Source organism: Zingiber officinale, chromosome 6B, assembly GCF_018446385.1.
Source record: "Zingiber officinale cultivar Zhangliang chromosome 6B, Zo_v1.1, whole genome shotgun sequence".
NCBI classification, from domain to species: Eukaryota; Viridiplantae; Streptophyta; class Magnoliopsida; order Zingiberales; family Zingiberaceae; genus Zingiber; species Zingiber officinale.
The window spans coordinates 85467523-85483331 of NC_055996.1; the positions used below are offsets into that span (position 1 = coordinate 85467523).

The 15809-nt window shown below is 41.7% G+C and overlaps 1 protein-coding gene across 1 annotated transcript; it reads right to left on the bottom strand.

Moving 5' to 3' along the window:
- Positions 1-52: 52 nt before the first annotated feature.
- Positions 53-1618, bottom strand: LOC121992934 (zinc-finger homeodomain protein 6-like). Its single transcript, XM_042547577.1, has 2 exons — positions 1199-1618; positions 53-1043 (listed from the first exon to the last, which is right to left on the bottom strand). The coding sequence occupies exons 1-2, from the start codon at positions 1204-1206 to the stop codon at positions 179-181; spliced, it is 873 nt and encodes a 290-aa protein (XP_042403511.1). The 5' UTR covers positions 1207-1618; the 3' UTR covers positions 53-178.
- Positions 1619-15809: the final 14191 nt, after the last annotated feature.

Below are 15809 nucleotides of genomic sequence, written 5' to 3' on the forward strand. Positions count from 1 at the left end.
TTATCCTGCTTCATTAAATACCTCTATGCTCTATCCGGGGCACGCAATAAGATGTGAATAAAGAACGTTAAGCCTCAGCATTGTGTCATCAAGCTACGCGTAGTACCAGAGCTAAGAAATTACCGCTACAACACGAGTAAATTAAAAGTAATTGAAAAAAAAAACAAAAGTAGAATCCTCAATTGGCTGGCATTTCGTGGCGGTGGTGGTGGACCTGGTGGTGCTGCTGTTCGTCTTCCTCTTCGTCGTCTTCCAGCAGCTGTTGCTGCTCCTGCTGCTGCTGCTGCTGCTCGTGGTTTGGCTTCTTCAACGAGCTCTTGTTATTGTGCATCCACACCTTGAACACGTGCCGGCTCACCCCGACCTCGCCGCAGAAGTGCTCCAGTGTCCCCTCGTCTTGCCGCTGCATCCGCCACCCTACCTTCTCCGCGAAAGCCAGCATCTTCTCCTTCTGCTCTGCGGTAAACTTAGTCCGGAACCTCTTCCTGGAAACCACGAACGGTCGCTGCGCCGCCAGCTCCTCGCTCGACGACTCCGTCCCCGCGGCCGCGCTCCCGCTGTTGCCGACCCGCACCATCACGCCGGAGGCTCCGAACGGCCTCAGGTGCCCGTAGGGCGTCGCCGCCGGAGGCAGCGGCGGCGGCGGAAGCAAGAGCGGCGGCGCGACGCCGTTCCGGAGCTCGCACATCTCGCCGTGATCCTTCCGGTGGAAGCTCCGGTGGCAGCCGCAGGCGGCGCACTTGAGCGCCTCGCCGGCGCTCGGCATGAACTCGCAGCACCCGTCGAGCACATGGCCGCCGACGCTGGCCGCGTGGTTCCGCAGGCACTCCCGGTATCGGGGCTCCGTTTCCGGCCTCATTGCCTCGGCGGCCGGCGCGGCGGAGATGGGGGTGGGCTTCTGAACCAGGGAAGATCCCATGGCCTCGCCTGCTCTGGCAAAGAGGAACGAAGAAGAGGAAGAAGAAGGCGACGCCAGAGGCCTGGCAAAGGCAGACTGCTGCAGAGGAGCAGGGTTGTAGACCTCCTCCAACAACTCCTGCTTCCTAAATTCCATAAACCAAACTCCTTAGGTAATTTTTTTTAAAAAAAACACGCAGATGGAAAGAAGATGACAATCGAGAATTGACAAAGGGGGGGATTTTAAGTCGAAGAGAGGTAGAGGGAAGAAGAGAAGAGTAGAGAATCCATAACCACCGACAGGGTCATGTTTCACCCCTCCCACGCCCTGCAACTCGTCCCCACCGCCATTATACTTCTCTCTCTCACTTCTGAAAGCTTGGTAGGTGAGGTTGTGGATCATTTATTGCTCATCTCCTGGGATGCAACTTAGAGATAAAGCAAGCACACTCTCCTTCTGTCAGCTCAGCTCACCCCTGCTCTTCCTCCATGTCTCTGTGATGTCTTGGTTCTTGTCGTGCTCAGACTGAGTGGCGGGTTGAGCCATGCATTGCAGGTGCAGGCTTGGTTGGTGCAGAGTAAAAGGAGGAGGAGTGGGGGGATGGCAATGATGGGCCCCTCCACCAAGCCTGCAGCCTTGTGGGAGTGTCAGGTCTCACTACTAAAAGGAAGCCAGCACACTCGCCTTCTTCCTCCTCTCCTCCCCCTCCCCCTCTCTCTCTCTCTCGCTAGCCGCTAGTCGAATAGCTATTCGATCCATAGGCCTTAGCCTACGTTTACTTAGGTGGGGAAAAAAAATTCTTTATTTTTGTCTTTTAACAAATAAATAGATCGAGTCTTCTTGTTATTCTATTCAGATGGAGAGGAAGAGACAAAAGAGTTGCCTTTGCCAAAGGGCATTCAGTTTACAATAACTATCAAAGTTTATCAGTTTAGTCGAGGTCGATGAAGATACATACATGAGTAGTCTGATCAAATTATACGATTATCATTGAAAATTATAAGGATGTACCTAAGGCAATTAGTTTATTATTAACTAGTAGTTGTGCCCTATTCCGTGGCATGATGCTTCGAGGGAGACTTGGTTAAAGTAAGCACGTCTAAAGTTAATCTACTTACATTCTTAAAGATGTCTTTACTAGAAACAAAGTACATCCTCACACATGCTCTCTTAATCTCTCATTTTTGTTGTTTACACAAAAGAGAATTTGAGTTGCTAATTAAATCTTTCTTATTTTTTCTAATATATTTGGACTTAGTAACACACGTTGATGCTAAGATTTACTAGATTTTATTCTATCCCTTTTGGCCCACTTGGAGTTGCCCTCAAAGTGGAAGCACATGAAGCTTCACATCCATGAACAGTGTGCACTCTGCTTAATGGCTGTCCACAAATTGGGGATCAACTAAAAAATGGAAAATAAAAAATAATAAATATGTACGAATTAGAATTAATATTTTGTAGAATTAATATTCTCAGCATTTCTTTAATTAATGGGTGCATGCACGTTTCCAAGGAATTCCTTGAAGTACATTGAGGATGATTAAGTAGGAGTTAAGTTAAGGACATGAAGTAATTGTTTATTTAAGCTTGTCCCGGAGGGACACGTGGCGGATGCCTGGGAGCGGGTCGTGGCGATTTGTTGCAGCGTCGACGTGCGATCGAGTGCGGGGGGATTTATAATATTGTTATGCGGATCCCGTTGCGGTTTGATTGATTGGGTCGTAACTAATTCATTAATGAATGAGTGATCTCAAAAGTCTGATGTAAATTATTGTTAAGAGCTCGATCCTGTGGTACTATTGAGAATTTTTATTTTTATTTTTTTCTTTATTTTATTTTTTATTTAATGGAGAATATTTTTTTGTTGGAATAGCTAGTGGGATCAATTGACCTTACTAAAAATTTTCAACATGAATTTTGTAAATATTTTTTTAAGAGAAATTCTTATCCTAATTCTGTTATATAGGTTCTATAACCTCGCTAGTAGTTATGTTTATAACTATTATAATTTATAATAGCTATGACACATATTTAATAATCAACTATGGTTAGATTGTTTCGTGTTGTAAGTAGTTATACGATTATAATTTGAGTTTAAATATTTTCGATCAATTTAGTATTTTTTTAAAAAATAGTACTGTTCTATTCTTTGTATGGTAATTATTATCACAATAACTTTGAAATAAGGATATAGTTAGAATAAAAATATTATTTTTAAAAAATGAGATGTACTTTTTTTTTTAAAAAAAAATGTGTTTTAGTTTAAATGCGTGATCTATTTTTTTTTAAAGAAAAATAAAAAGTTCATTTGTTCCTTTTAATTTTCCAATCTCTGATTGAATTCTTTGGTGTTTTTCATGTTTTATGGGAACCTTTATTTCACTGAAAATATTTTTTAAAAAATATATATAAAGATTTCATAATTTTAAGGATTGATGGGGTATAAAATTTGTTAGGACACACCTGAGCTAAGAGGGGATGAATAATTTCCTTCGCTTCTTTGAACTTGATTTGTAGCAGAAATTTGAAGCGAAGACTCCACAATACTAATACCTTCAATTTTATACGATATTCACCTCTTTAAGGTGACTAATTCAAGGGTTTACTCCTCACTCACAGCTTCACTATGAAAATCTCATTTTCAGAAGCAGAGAAGCCTCATATAATCTCGAACACGAGAATACATAGAGAAAATACATTAGGAACAATACAAAACAAGAGAAAAGAATACAAATACAATGAACATCTTGCTTGATTGATCTCTTGTTCCTTAAACATGCCTCTTGATCAGTTGAATATGTAGCATAACTTCTTACTCAATTTCCAGAACTGGCGTCTTCAAATGTCCACAAACTCTCCTTTTCTAGGATTTTTTCGGGCTGGAAAATATCTCCCAATCGATTGGTCTAACCCCAAATCGAATACCATGTCAAATCGATCATTCAAAATTTATAGAATGATTCTTTTTCGTATATCTAATTGATTAGTGAGTCATACCAATCGATTACCAGCTTCTAATTGATTAAGTAAATCAATTTCAAAGCTTCTGTTGTAGGACTGTAAATGAACCAAACGTTCGTGAATAAGCTTAATGTTCGACTTGGTAAGAGCTTGTTTATATTCGTTTACACAAGATTAATTAAACAAACAAGCTTGAACAGCTCGTTAAACTAAACAAACAAGATTGAACACATATGTGTTTAACTCGTTAATGTTCGTGAACAACGTTAGTGAACAATGCTCGTGAGCAATGTTCGTGAATAATGTTCACGAACTATATTCATTAATAAAACTCTTTTCAATATGCTAAATAAATAATAAAATAAAATAAAATAAATAAATAAATTTAAATGATCAAGCTTAATAACCAATCAAACAACTAAAAGTTTCAAACAATCAAACAAGCTTGAATTGAGAGTTCGATAACATCTAAATAAACCAAGCTCGAACCAAGCTCAAGCTAAGCTCGAACCAAGCTCAAGCCAAGCTTGAATTGAGAGCTCGATAACATCTAAATGAACCAAACTCAAGCCAAGCTTTAAACAATGTCAAGCTCATAAAAAATAAACCAAGTCAAGCTTGAACAATTATTTTAAAAGCTTAGTTCATTTTAAGCCTGGCTCGGCTTGGCTTGTTTACATCCCTTCACTGCTCGTGAGAGAAAAGGCTATCTATCGATTGCCCAATCGATTTTTGTACTTTATGTTCTCTCACAAAAAAGGGATCAATCAATTAGTCTAATCGATTGGGGAAGCCTGAATCGATTATCTTAATCGATTCAGAACCTTTCTATTCTTAAGAGACATACCGCCCTATCGATTGGCATTGTCGGAATCGATTCCGGCACCTTTTGTGTTCTTGCAAAAATGCTCTCAATTGATTTCCCTAATCAATTGCTTTAGGTCAATTGATTGTCCTAATCGATTGCCTAATCCTAACTGTGCTCCTTTTGCCCTGCAAAATATGTTAGTCCAATAAACCAAGTAATAACATGTAAGACAGTGTTAACACAGTAATAATAAGAAGTAGTAATTAGGTTCTGTTTCCTCGAGACCAGAATCTAGTTAAGATATCAATTTAGGTTTCTGAAATGGACCTAAATTGGACCGATGTCTACTATCCCTCGAATGGGGACGCACCCTCACTTAGTCACTCTTCTCCAGTGACTTACCTCTACTTACTAGATGTAGAGTTACCTTCCAGAATCACACATCCGAATTTCAGGAATCGAACATCCTGACTTATCGGAATCGCACATCCGGTCTTCACCTATCGGGAATTAGACATCATGACCTACCGGAATTGCACATCTGACCTTCTCCACTCAGGAATCCCATATCTAGATTTGCCAAAATCACACATCCGGTCTTCACCCATCAGGAATCACACATCCCGACCCTTGCCAGAATCCCACATATGGACTTCAATATGTCGGGAATCGAACACCCTGACCAGGGTTAGTTAACTCTGCACACTTGGTAGCAAGGTTAGATAGTAATACATCTAACTTTAATCTATTTATCATTCATCAAACTTAGGTTTAACCATTGGTACTGACTGCACCAACAGTTAGGACTTCCATTGCCTAGTTTCCAACTAGATCTTCCACTACCTAACCCCGCTATGACTTCTATTCTTAGTTTCCAGTTAGGTCTTTCACTGCCTAGCTCTGCTAGAACTTCTATGCCTAGTTTTTAACTAGGTCTTCTACCGTCTAGCCCTGTTAGGACTTTCCATCACCTAACCTTCAGTTTGAACTTTCCATTGTCTAACCTTTGATTTTGACTTCCTATTACCTAACCTTCAGTTAGGATATTGTTGGTGCAGGAAACATTAGACGATCAAACCTGTGCTTTGATAATAATAAAGAGGTTCAAAGTTAAGTCGTCTTGTTATTTAACAAGTGTGATTGAGTTTACAGGAAAGTCCTAAGTTGTTTTAGGTAAAAGTCCTAGTGAACTTTAGGCAGGTGGAAAGTCCCAGCCGTGGTTAGGTAATGAAGTGCTAGTCTGGGGGACTGGGCAATGTTTTGGCGGGTCGAGCACTTTGGGTGAAATCCTAGAGTCAGGGACTCTAGGTGAAAATCCTGGTGATCATGGACCAGCTGGAAGTCTGAACGTGTCATGGAGCAGACGTTCAACATGAAGTTTGAAGTCTCGGACGTTAAGCAAAAGTCTAAACGGTCTGGAGGACCGATCTGGCAAAAGGTAATTTCTCTTAAAAGGAGTAGGTGAGGGCGTGTTCCCCATTGAAGGAACAGTAGACATCGGTTCGACTTAGAATTTTTGAGAAATCTGAAAATAGAACTGGATAGTCTAAAGACTATCAACTACTTTATTATTCATATTTTATTTTACTAACTTTATTTTACAGGGTATATTTTGCTCGTGGACTAATATGCCTTGTAGGAAGGGATATGCACAAGAAAATGCTCAGATAAACAGCGTCCAAAGTGCCTCTGGGGCTGTTGGAGGTGCCTCAGGTGCCTTAGCTAAAGCTTTGCGCAGGAGGGAACAGGAGACGCCTTCTAGGTGCCTGAAGGCACCTTAGATCAGGGATGGAAGGCGCCTTAGATCAGGGATGGAAGGCGCCTTCCAGGAACTTGAAGGCGCCTTTAACCAAATAAGTTTCGCAGCTTGCGGACATTATCATCTTCGACGCTGCGGGGATAAACTTCAAAGCTGGAGACGCCTTTAAGGAGGTTGAAGGTGTTGGTGCAATATTCCCTAGGTCAAGGTTGACCTGTTTGACTGGGCTTGAAGTGAGTCAAGCTCGAGTCTTGATGATTTGGTTTCGATGTTTGACAATACTTGTAGATAACACATGAACATTGCAGGTGCAATTGTTCATGTGGGGAGATTGTGAAGGAGAGTCAAGTAGGTCAAGGTTGACTGGATACTTGACTGAAAATCCTAGTGAGTGAAGCTAGATGAAAGTCCTGGTGAGTGAAACCAGGCAGAAGGAAACCCTAGTGAGTGAAGCTAGGTGAAAGTCCTGGTGAGTGAAGCCAGGCAGATGAGAAGACCTAGTGAGTGAAGCTAGGCAGAAGGGAAATCCTGGTGAGTGAAGCCAGGTGAAAGTCCTAGTGAGTGAAGCTAGGCAGAAGGGAAGTCCTGGTGAGTGAAGCCAGGCACGGGGAAATCTAGATGCGTCAAGGTTGACCAGACATCTGGTGAAAGTCCAAATAGGTCAAAGGAATTGACCGGATACTTGGCAAGAGGAGAAAAGTCCAAGTGCGTCAAAGGGATTGACCAGACACTTGGTGAGAGAGTCCTAGCTGGTCAAGGGTGACCAGATGCTAGGTTTTATGTACCAACAAGTCATGGTTGACTGGATATTGGTTTAGGGGGCTTTGGACTTATTTTTGGGCAAAAACCAAGATCTGGATTGATCAGCCGATTGATCCAGCAGATCTGGATCGATCAGTCGATCGATTGGATCATGCCCAATCGATCAGCTGATCGATCGGGTGAGTCCCCATGAACAGAACCTCTTTGGATTGATCCATTAATCGATCCAGAGGTTCCAATCGATCAGTGGATCGATTGGGAGCTGCTGTTTGTGCGCGATAAGCCCTGGATCGATCAGCCGATCGATCCAGGCTATTCCAGAGAGCACAGAGGCACTCTGGATCGATCGGTTGATCGATCCAAAGCCTCCCCGATCGATTGGGAGCAATCCAATCGATCGGGATCCGACCGTTGCCGTCGTATTTAGCTGCAGACGAGCGTTTCCTTCAGCAGGGCTTACACGATTCATCTCCCATCTTCACCAGCGACTCCACGGCTCTCTCTCAAGTTCAGATCGCCAGTTCTTGAAGATTCTTGGAGGCTCTTCCAAGTCAAGAGGCGGAACAAAAGCAAGAAGAGAAGTTAGGGTTAGGGTTTATTGTAAGCTTTTGCTTGTATTTCATATCCTTTCCTTTCTTCTTGTATTGAGAGTTTGTAAAGGCTTCTCCGCCTTCGGTAGTTACCGTAGAGGAGTGTGTTTCATAGTGGAGGGTGTGTGAGTGTGTGGATCCTTGGACTAGTCACCTCCTTTGGAGGTGGATACCAAGTAAATCTACTTGTTAGCGTTGTGTGAGTTGTTTCTTGTTCATTTCTGCTGCACATCATTGAAGAAACAAGCAACGCCGACCACGAGCACGCGACGAGCTATTCACCCCCCTCTAGCTACTTTTCGGTCCCAACAAGTGGTATCAGAGCGAGGTCGCTCTTCACCGGAATCATCGCCGGAAGGGGCAAACAAAACAAACAAAGCTAGAGGGTGAAGAAGTTGGAGCAAATTCATCAAAGTCAAAGAATTTGCAATTCCAAGATGGACTTGGATTTGACACAAGTGTGGCTCCACCATACACTTCAACAAGCTTCGATTCTTGGAGATCAAGAATCAAAAATTTCTTGATGATGGAGATAGAGCAATGGTTTGCTCTAATGGAAGGCTTCGAAGCTCCCAAGAATTCAAAGGGCAAAATTCTCAAGAGGAGCAACTGGAGCCAAGAACAAATCCAAAGATGTGAGGCCAATGACAAGGTGACCAAGCTCTTGGTCAATCTATTGCCTAGTCACATTTTGGAGCAAATTGGAGAGTTCAAGGATGCCAAGGAGCTTTGGAGCAAATTGGCATCAATTCATGAGATCCCCTCCACTGTACCAACCCAAGAAAAATCCAAAGAGGGTGACTCATTGGAAGAAGACCAAGAGGAGGAGAATTCCGAAGTTGAGAGATGCTCAACTTCCGAAGAAGAAGTCCAAGAAGAAGCTTCATCTTCGAGGGAATGCAATAAAGCGAACAAGGAGGGAGCATACTCCTTGTTCCATGTTCAAGATGATGAAGCCTCCACCTCTTGGATTGAGGGAGAGAGATCTTCGGTGACACCGGATCAGGAAGAAGGAGAAGTCTCCACATCCGGGTCAAGAAAAGAAGAGGATGAAGTAGCCTCCACCTCCACAAGCCAAGTTAAATCTAATGGAGGAGCATCACTATCAGATCAAGAGGAAGCCTCTACATCCACATCAAATGGAGGACCAAGTGCCACCCCTAGACAAGAAGGTATAAATAGTTCATTTAAAAATAAAAATCATATTATATGTTTTGAGTGTAGGGAACACGGGTACTACAAGAGCAAGTGCCCTAAATTGGCTAAGAAAAAGGGCCAAGTGGCACCCAAGGGCAAGGAGAAGCCCAAGGAGACCATCCCCACAACAAAGAAGAGCAAGGAGCACATTGTGTGCTTCTTGTGCAATAAAAAGGGACATTACCGGAGTCAATATCCCAAGGGGAAGAAGGTGGTCAAGGCTCAAGGAGGAAGCTCAATTCAAGGGGGAGCCTCCAAGGTAAAAAGGAAGGTAACCTTTATTGAGTCTACCCCTTTAAATTATGGTAAAAAGCATGTTAGTTCCAATTTATACCATTTTAATGCTATTTACCATAAGAATAGAGAGCATGATAGCATTAAGGAAAAGCACATGGCTCTCCATGCTAAAACTACCACACCTACGTTTAGGAAGGTAGATAAGAATTTAGGCAATAACACTAAGAACCATAGTTATAAGCCTAAAAATAAAAATGCTCATGGACTTAGTGATAAATCAAAAACTAAGGACTTATGGAAAGAAAATCAAGTCTTGAGGTCAAGACTTGATAAAATGGAAAAGACCCTAAAAAGGATGGAAAATATCCTAATAGGGCAAGATGAGCAAAATCTAGGTTTAGGACAACAAGGGTCATCCAAAGGCCATAGAGGTTTGGGATACAAACCTAAAACCAAAAAGGATGTACCTACTTACCATAGAGTTCCATATAGTTATGGAACAAACCTTAGGCCTAGTGGGCAAGCAAAAAATACTAGGGAGGTCATCCCTAAGAGTATTTTTGCAACAAATGTGACTAAGACTTCTAAGAAGTCTAAGAAAGCCACAAAGAAGATCACAAGGGAAACAATCCCTAGGGTAGACATAGAAAAAGTGACCAAGGCTTCTAAGAAGCAAAACAAAGTCACTAGGAAGGTATCTAGGAAAGTTATCCCTAGTGAATACCTAGAGCATCCAAGGAGCACCAATAGGTTTTGGGTTCCTAAGAGCATTTTCTCTACCCCATAGATGGGTTAGAGAGTGTCAACTCTAAGAAGAAGGGTAGTTAACCCAACTTTGAAGAAATTGACACTCAAGGATCATTCTCTAAGTTATTATTAACTTTTGAAAATGAAATGGATTTATGATTTACTCTTTGAATGAGTAAAATGTGCCAAAATTTGAGAAGTATTGATTTTATTTTAAAATGGCACATATTGGGAAAACATAAGGAAATACCAAGTTGGGACTTTGGTATTTTCTTAGTAATTTAAGGCAAATCTAAGCCTTAATCTAAAGTGCCACTTTTGTGGGAAAATGAAATATGACAACACTTGAGGAATATGCTTAATTTCAATTGGCATAAATTAATCAAGAAAATTAGAAATGCCAATTTAGGTTTTGGCACCTTCTTGAAGCACTTTGGGCAATCTAGGGTTTAAGTTTTAGGATTAACTAAGGTTAAGGATACTTAGATAGATAATCTAGGTATATGTTATTTATGCTAAACCTTGCCATGATTGTTTGCCCATTATATGCCATGACATCATGATTATTGTTGCACTCATGCCTTATTATGAAAACACAAAAATACCATGTCATGACATACATACATCATGTAGTTATAGGAATCTTTCTTTTGAAAACTATTTCATTTTGATGTATGCCATAACATTATCATGCATTATTTTTAATTCTTTAAAATTAAGGACAAATGACATTTATCAACAAGTACCAACAAGTGTTACCAACAAGTGGTAACAAGTGGTACAAGTGTATCAACAAGTGACATCCTAGGTGGATGTCTAATATCTATAAAATGCCTAGATAAATATACATAATCCCTAGATTAGGGCAAAACCAAACTTTACATCTCACAAAGACCTATAAGATGACTTGTATGTGTTTTGTGCACTTTAGATACAAGTGAGATGTTAGGATGATGAACAAAACTCAAGATGTTGATTTAGTGCATTCTTTTGAGTTTTGAGTTCATCAAAACACATAGTTATGTGTTTTCCCATCATTGGGAAAGCTAATGTACAAGTCATGTGCATTAAGCCCAAGGAACATGATGGGATATTGATTTTGAAAAGGTTTTTAAAATGATTTTGGAAAACCTTGGTGAAGGCTATCTTTTGATAGTAATCACCATTGAATAGTTAGACACAAACTTGAAGAAAACACTAAAGTTTATGCAAGTTTTCAAGTTTTTGTCAATATTTGAAAATATGATGTATTTTCATAGAAAACTATTTTTCCATGATAAAGTATAACCTAAATAATGTCTACACAAATTTTCACGATTTTTGGAATTTTGTAGAATTTTCTAGGGGTTTCTGAAATTGGCTGAAATTGAATTTCAGCAATTTCAGGCCTTTAATCGATCAGTGGATCGATTGGAGTGCCTCAATCGATCAGCCGATCGATCGAGAAGGTATTTCTCACGAGCAGAAACTCACTGGATCGATCAGCCGATCGATCCAAGAAAACTGAATCGATCAGTGGATCGATTCAGCAGGGGTCAATCGATTGGAACCCAACTCCAATCGATCGAAGATGCTGATTTTGACTGGGAAAACTTATTTTCAGCATTTTGAACCTATTTTAGTCTAGGTAATCATTCCTAACCCCTCAAAATACATGTGTATACATAAAAAGGGTGTTTTCATGTTAAAAACAAGGATGGATTGGTTAAGGAAGACTAAATTGAAGTTTAGGTTGAGGTTTGTTTCAATATTAAATTTTTGTACCTCAAAACTTCTAAATTTGGGTTTCCTAAAGGTTTAGGGATTCCAAGTCATTGTTGGTGCAATGACAGAAGTTACCACCATGTCTTTAGGGGGAGGGACTCTTTAAAGACATGAAAACTTTTTTTTTCATGAACCTTGGAAGGTGGTTAACATTCTTTTCAAAACATGCTCAAGGTTGAGCGTTTGAACTTTAATGGGGAGTGGATATCCTCATTGTTCAAGTGGTTTAAGTTAAAAAGCTCACGGATGGGAATTTGACTACGTTAATGGGAGAATGTAGGGTAAAGGACAATGAAGGGTATGAGACTTTCATTATCGTGTTGATCACAACGAGTAAAGTTGTGAACAACGATGAGCAACTCTTCAGGGGGAGAGTCTCAAAGGGGAGAGTCTCAAAAGGGAGAGTTTTCAACAAGTGAATTTGTTGATGTGTGCCCAAGGATGGAGCATGTTGTTGATGTGTGTCAATAGGGGGAGAATGAAAGGTTTAAGTTAGGACTTCATTACCTAGAGGGAGTTTGCCCTCTAAGGAGGAGAATGAAGGGTTTAACTTATGCTTTCATTACCTAGTGGCATGAAGGAGGTTTAGGCTATGAGATTAGTCTAACTTACAAGTGGTATTGTCAAACATCAAAAAGGGGGAGATTGTTGGTGCAATATTCCCTAGGTCAAGGTTGACCTGTTTGACTGGGCTTGAAGTGAGTCAAGCTCGATTCTTGATGATTTGGTTTCGATGTTTGACAATACTTGTAGATAACACATGAACATTGCAGGTGCAATTGTTCATGTGGGGAGATTGTGAAGGAGAGTCAAGTAGGTCAAGGTTGAATGGATACTTGACTGAAAATCCTAGTGAGTGAAGCTAGGTGAAAGTCTTGGTGAGTGAAACCAGGCAGAAGGAAACCCTAGTGAGTGAAGGTAGGTGAAAGTCCTGGTGAGTGAAGCCAGGCAGATGAGAAGACCTAGTGAGTGAAGCTAGGCAGAAGGGAAATCTTGGTGAGTGAAGCCAGGTGAAAGTCCTAGTGAGTGAAGTTAGGCAGAAGGGAAATCCTGGTGAGTGAAGCCAAGCACGGGGAAATCCAGATGGGTCAAAGTTGACCAGACATCTGGTGAAAGTCCAAGTTGGTCAACGGGATTGACCGGATACTTGACAAGAGGAGAAAAGTCCAAGTGCGTCAAAGGGATTGACCAGACACTTGGTGAGAGAGTCCTAGCTGGTCAAGAGTGACCGGATGCTAGGTTTTATGTACCAACAAGTCATGGTTGACTGGATGTTGGTTTAGGGGGCTTTGGACTTGTTTTTGGGCAAAAACCAAGATCTGGATTGATCAGCCGATCGATCCAGCAGATCTGGATCGATCAGTCGATCGATTGGGCATCGATTGGATCATGCCCAATCGATCAGCTGATCGATCGGGTGAGTCCCCACGAACAGAACCCCTGTTGGTGTGGCTAGCACTAACGATTTAACCCAGGTTTTGATGAATGACAAATAGGTTAAGTTAGTCTTGTTGTTGTCTGACACTTTGATCGAGTGTGCAGGAGAAGTCCAGCTAGGTCGACGGGCTGACCGGATAGCTAGCGAGAAGTCCAAGCGGGTCGACGGGCTGACCGGACGCTTGGCGAGAAGTCCAGCTAGGTCGACGGGCTGACCAGATAGCTGGCGAGAAGTCCAAGCGGGTCGACGGGCTAACCGGACGTTTGGCGAGAAGTCCAGACGGGTCGACGGGCTGACCGGACGTCTGGCAGGTAAGTGAGGTAAGTCACTGGAGGGGAGTGACTGTGAGGACGCGTTCCCGGGAAGGGGACATTAGGCGTCGATCCGGCTTAGATCCATTTCGGATGTCTAAGTCGAGATCGTGACTAGATTCCGGTCTCGGAAAGACGGAATCTAAGTCATACTCTTTTTATCCATCTGTTGAACTTTAACTGTGCTAACAATTTGTTTTACAGGATGTATATGTGCCTCGGACTAACCTTGTTTTGCAGGAAAAAGGAGTCTTTCTGGAACAAGGTGGTCCGGGCGCCCGGAGGGGATCCGAGCGCCCGGAGGTCCGGGCGCCCGGAAGGGATCCAGGCGCCCGGAAGGCGAATTTTATCCAGACAAGTCGTCGCCACGTGGAGCATCTTGATTTGAGCAGTTACGTCACACTCCAGGCGCCCGGAAGGGATCCAGGCGCCCGGAACAGCATATAAAAGAAGCCCCAGGTAGGAGCTTCAGAATCAACTTTTTCTGAGAACTCTTCTACTGCTGATCTTGCTGCTCGACGTTCAAGTGCGACGTCAACTACGCTCCGACAAAAGTGCTCTTCCGGTTTTTTATTTAATTTTTCTTTGTCGGTATTGCTTTATTACTAGCATTTCCTGTACTTATTCTGTAATCATATTTCGACTTGTTAGTGATTGCCCAACGAAAGTGGTCAAGGACCACGGGCCTTCGAGTAGGAGTCGTCACAGGCTCCGAACGAAGTAAAAACATCTGTGTTTATTTTATTTTTCCGCTGCGATTATACTCGTCTTTTTCGAATCGATATTCACCCCCCCTCTATCGAATCTAACGGTCCTACAAGTGGTATCAGAGCAGGTACCGCTCTGATTTGGTAGAACCACCAATCAGACAGGGGGTGATTTTTTTTTGTTTTTTTTAATTAACTTTAAAACTTGTGTTTCGTTAACTTAATATTTCTCTAAACAATTTAAATTAGTGCAACACGAATCTAGATTTTTTTCTATTTTTTTCTCTTCCCGCACTACTAATTCAAGACCAAGTCTTGGGATTTTTTTCTGGTTATTTACCTGTGCACAGAATGTCCCAACAAGAAGGATTCAGCACAGTGCGACCTCCACTCTTCAACGGGGACGACTTCCCTTACTGGAAGAAGCGCATGGAGGTCTACCTCAAAACAGACTTCGACCAGTGGATGAGCATCACGAGACCCTACAAAATTCCAGTGGACAACGCCGGGAATCTAGTGGATCCAGAAGACTGGACAGCAGATCTCAAGAAAAAAGCATCAACTGAAAATAAAGCAATCAACACTCTACAGTGCGGATTGACAAGAGAAGAACTGAATAGAGTCAGTCCACACAAGAACGCTAAAGAGCTATGGGACAAGTTGATCGAACTGCACGAGGGAACGAGCGAACAAAACGAGACCTGCTTTTAAATAAAATTTTTAATATAAAAATGCAGGAAGGAGAAACAGCGAATCAACTACACGCGAGGATCAAGGACATCCTCAACGGGCTTCATGCGATAGGCCACCAGATGGAGAACAGAGACTTAATAAGGTACGCATTAAACGCCTTTCCACGTAATAGTTTATGGGCATCAATTGTGGATGCCTACAAAATTTCTAAGGATCTTTCTAATTTAAAATTAGATGAGCTTTTCTGTGAATTAGAATTACACAAACAAACTAATGCTAGAGCCGAGAAAGGTATAGCTCTATTTGCAGGGTCCTCCAAAGAAAAGAAAAGCAAGCCTGAACTTGAAGAAGAATCTGACCAAGACTCCGAAAACGAAGAACACCTGGTGAACTTGGTAAGAAAAATGTTCACTAGGAGAAAGAGGAGCTTCAGCAAAAAGGATCTTCAAAAGATCAGCTCTCCCTCAGAACAAAAGAACGTGACTTGCTACGGCTGCAACAAAAAGGGACATTACAAGAACGAATGCCCAAAACTAAAGTTCGACAAACCAAAGCCAACAAAAAAGAAAGCACTCAAAGCAACGTGGGACGACTCCTCGGACGAATCAGAGGAAGAAGAGCAGAAACATCAGAGCCACCTCGCACTGATGGCCCGCGAAGCCGAAACTGAAAATGAGTCGGAAGATGAAAAGCCACGAGTCCGTACTCGTTTCCGAATGCTCGAATGAGGTATATTTTAATTTAAACAAAATTTTTTTTAGAATCATTTCGTGTTTAAATAGTAAATTAACTAAAGTAGAAAATGAAAACAAATCACTTTTTGAGGAAAATCAAAACCTCAAGGAACAACAAAAAAATTCGAATCCAACTCAAGATCTAACACTTGAGGAGGAGAATTTATCATTAAAAAATGAAATAAACAATTTAAAGGAGA